The sequence below is a fragment of the Saimiri boliviensis genome, chromosome 6 (genome assembly GCF_048565385.1).
Source record: "Saimiri boliviensis isolate mSaiBol1 chromosome 6, mSaiBol1.pri, whole genome shotgun sequence".
Classification (NCBI taxonomy): Eukaryota; Metazoa; Chordata; class Mammalia; order Primates; family Cebidae; genus Saimiri; species Saimiri boliviensis.
In genome coordinates, this window is record NC_133454.1 from 52,350,184 (window position 1) to 52,353,835 (window position 3,652).

The following is a 3,652-nucleotide window of genomic DNA, read 5'->3' on the forward strand; positions in this document are numbered from 1 at the left end:
TGGCGAACAGGCTTGCAGATAATCATCCTCATGCATGGTGCCTTTCTCCCTCCCGACTCCCTCACCCTTGAAAGGAGCAGCTTTCCAGTCATGGTAGTGCGTGCCTGTAGTCCCAGCTACTCGGGAGGCTGAGGTGGGAGGATCGCTTGAGCCCAGGAGTTCTGGGCCGTAGTGCGCTATGCCAATTGGGTGTCCGCACTAAGTTTGGTATCAATATGGTGACCTCCCGGGAGCAGGGGACCACCAGGTTGCCTAAGGAGGGGTGAACCGGCCCAGGTCGGAAATGGAGCAGGTCAAAACTTTCGTGCTGATCAGTAGGGGGATCGTGCCTATGAATAGCCACTGCACTCCAGCCTGGGCAACATAGCGAGACCCCGTCTCTTAAAAAAAAAAAAAAGAAAGAAAGAAAGAAAGAAAGAAAGAAAGAAAGAAAGAAAGCAACTTACGAGAATTCCCAAATGAGCACTGGAAAGCTGGGTTTGCAAAGCCTGGTGAGTGTAATGCATCCAGATGGGGGAGTCACAGGAGGCTGGATATGCGAGAGGCAGCAGCCCCTTTGGTGACCTCCCTGTCCTGCACAGGACCTTCCACCCTCCACCCAATGGGCCACTTTCAAGGACTAAACCATGCTGGAGGCTCAGGGTCAGGGCTCCCCAGACAAGGAGCTGAGAATAGGCCTGAAGTAGACCCTCAGGGCTCCTCCAGATGGCTGTGGCCCTGGTCATGAAGGCTGTAGGCGATGTCTTCCCACAGGTCATCCAGACGGGCCTGCAGCTTGCTCAGGGCCTTGTCACTGTCCATTTGTCCAAACTCTGGGGCGAAGGCGCTGTGGCCTGGTGGAGGTGGTGCCAGCTGCTGCTGGACTTCCTCAGTCTCCTGGTCGATGGCACGAGTGAAGGCAGCGATCTGCAGGTAGGTGTCCTGGCGGAAAGCCTCGAGTTTCTGACGCACCTCCTCGGAGAGCATCTCCGGGTCCGGGCCGGCCCCCTGCTCAGCCCCAGTGCCTGCAAAGGCGCGGCTAAGCTCTTCGCGCAGCTGGTCCAGGTTCTGTTGGATGCGTGCGTGCAAAGCCTTGGCCTTGAGTGTGAGTTTGCGGGAGAGCACCTGCACGCAGCGGCTGAGGCGCGCGGGGCTGGCGGGGGCGTGCGGAGCCACACTGCGGTGCAGTTCCTGCACGTGGCGCCCAATGCCGCTCACCAGGCTCTCGGCGTACGGGTGGAAGAGCTCTTTGAAACGGCCGGTATGTTGCACCACGCGGCTCTGCAGTTCCTGCAGCAAAGCCCGCGCCTCGCCCACGCCCCCCAGCAGCTGGGCCTTGGTATCTTCTCCCACCACGCGCAACTTCTCCTGCAGCTCCTGCACGCGCAGGGCCACCTGTTCCATCAGATCCATCGTGTAGGGCTTCAGCTGCTGCCGCAAGCCCTCCAAATTCCAGCCCACCAGCTCGTGCGCCTCTGCCATGTAGGGCTGCAGGCGCGCCCTCACCTCCTCCAACTCCTCCTGCAGCTGCTGCCGCATGCCCACCGGGTCCCGTGGGAGCCGAGGAGCCTCGCTCCCACTCAGAGGCCCCAGCTTTTCCAGGAACTTGTTCATATTGTTGAGGTCTTGCTCAAGGCTGTCTTTCAGGCTCCTGGGGAAGGGGAAGATATCCAGGCTGTCAGACTGCTAGCCCCCATCATCTTTCTTGTCCCCAAGTCGTCACGCACTGATCCTCTAGGCCCTAGAGGACCATGGACGCAGGGCGTTGGCCCCAAAATCAGGGGCTCTTGTCCTAACCCTGGCCAGTCACAACTCCTCACACACGAAGCATAAACACATTGCACATGCAAATCCAGACCTACAACACTGATCAAAGAAGCACAGATGCGCCACATCATCCTTTGATTCTGGAGACCGTAGCAGGGGTCCTCCCGGGCGATCCCAGGTCCCGCGCCTCAGTGGTCAAACGGGCAACAGCTATAGAGTTGTTAAGGCAGGGGCTGCAGGCAGAGGGCGCTGAAGAGCCCAGGATGGCCGGGATCTGCGGGCAGACCTAGCACTGCTCCTTTCCTCTGTCCCAACAGGGGCCACAGAGGCAGGGCATCATGGCATGGCCCAGCTGTCTCCTCCCTTCGCCCACGCCCCTTCCCCTGGGCACTCACGCGGGCTCACGAGCCATCTTCTGCTGATGGATCTGCTCCATCTTGCCTTTGTCCCCACTGGTCTGGCGGAAGTAGTCCCAGAAGCCTTTCCGTGCCTGGGTGGCCGAAAACGCTGCAGAGAGGCACTGGGTGATCAGGGCCTGGGCTCTCCTCCCCCGGGGTGGACAGGGCCCTCAGGCCAGCCCCCACCCACACCCCCACGTCGAAGTCCGGGGCGGAGACCCACCTGAGAGGAGAGCCAGAGCCCAGGTGAGCACGGCAGCCATGCTTGCCATTATCTGCTCTGAGAAGGCAAGTGGAGGGAGGCCTGCTTAGGGAAAGAAGCAGAGGAAGGGACATGACCTAGGGGGCCTCTACAGGGACAACTGCTCAAAACCCTGTTAACCCTTCCTTGGGGTGGGGAGCACAGAGCTGTTGGGGTTCAAGAGTCCTGACCTAAATGAGTCAAAGAGGCTGGAGTGTCTTCCTCAGACACGGGGAGAGGGTGTGCCCTTGCCACCTCAGTCAGATAGCAGGGAGCAGGGTGCTCTAGCCCCTTCATAAAGGTCCCCAACCCTAGGAGCAGCTCCCTAGGCCACTTCTACCACCTCTCCCTGCCCACCTTTCCCCCTCCCGCCCATTTCATGGTGGGAAAAACTGAGGCATAACGAGGGCAAAGAAGCAACTCTGCCAAAGTGCTGCAAGAGGATGTCTTGGGGGCCACCCCAGGCTCTCCCCTGAGGCCACCTGCCATGCCCTCCCTTAGGGTTGCGGCCCCCATCCCTCTGCCCCAGCTGCTCACCTGCTCACATCTGGGCACAGAGAGCAAATATTCTGCTTTATACTCCATGGCCCGGAGCCCCTGGCACCAATTGCTCTGAGTAAATACCACGTGGAGGTTCAAAAGAGGTTGACCCCAGCTGCCTCCCAGCACTTACCTTCTGCCCTTTCTCTGGCACCCAGAGGGTTAATGAGTGCCCTGGTGTCAGGGCTGCCCCAGTAGAGAAGTGTTTCCCAGAAGCTTTACTGAGAATGGGGTTGAACTCCTCACCCAGTTTCCCCCAAACCTTGTGACCTTTAACTTCCCACTGACCTGCTGGCTGGCCCACCAATAGAGAAGGGCCTGTTTATCTGCAAAGGGCCCCTTCTTACACAACTACTCAGAGGCACTGTGTCCCTGCCAGCAAGACAGAGACAGTGTCCAGCTGCCAGCCAGAGCCTGAGCAGCCCCTGACAGCTCCACTACAGGACCCTCAGGCAGCCTGGGGAGAGCCAGTATTCATAGGGTTAAAGAACCCCCCACATCCCCCTTTGTGGAATAATCCTGGAACAAGCAAGGGAAGCTAGGCAGGGTGAAGATGAGATAGCAAGAGGCACCTGGGCCAAGGACCATGAGCCCCAGAAACTGGAGCAAGAGGAGGATATGCCCCATGGGGAAAGGCTGAACTCCACTCACAGGGCATCTGAGGAGAGCAAGCCCAAATACTCAGATCTTCTCTGATGACACACCCACTCTATCTATTGTACTCATA

At 58.8% G+C, this 3,652-nt stretch overlaps 1 protein-coding gene across 2 annotated transcripts; it reads right to left on the reverse strand.

Annotated features, from left to right (window-relative positions):
- Positions 1-478: 478 nt before the first annotated feature.
- On the reverse strand, positions 479-3,147 carry APOA5 (apolipoprotein A5). Of its 2 annotated transcripts, none has more exons than XM_074400637.1 (4): positions 3,059-3,147; positions 2,368-2,448; positions 2,142-2,253; positions 479-1,630 (listed from the first exon to the last, which is right to left on the reverse strand). In XM_074400637.1, exons 2-4 carry the CDS (start codon positions 2,414-2,416, stop codon positions 691-693), a joined length of 1,101 nt encoding a protein of 366 aa, XP_074256738.1. In that variant the 5' UTR covers positions 2,417-2,448; positions 3,059-3,147; the 3' UTR covers positions 479-690. The 2 variants fall into 2 exon arrangements, with proteins under 2 accessions (XP_074256738.1, XP_010332822.3); XM_010334520.3 differs by having other exon boundaries at positions 2,368-2,451.
- Between the last annotated feature and the right edge of the window lie 505 nt (positions 3,148-3,652).

Bases quoted from the DNA above. Each gene is read 5' to 3' on its own strand.
- APOA5 (XM_074400637.1), bottom strand. From the start codon at position 2,416: ATGGCAAGCATGGCTGCCGTGCTCACCTGGGCTCTGGCTCTCCTCTCA. The intron at 2,254-2,367 runs GTGGGTCTCCGC...GCCTCTCTGCAG, and splicing joins GGCTCTGGCTCTCCTCTCAG to CGTTTTCGGCCACCCAGGCA. The intron at 1,631-2,141 runs GTGAGTGCCCAG...CCCCTTCCCCAG, and splicing joins AAGATGGCTCGTGAGCCCGC to GAGCCTGAAAGACAGCCTTG.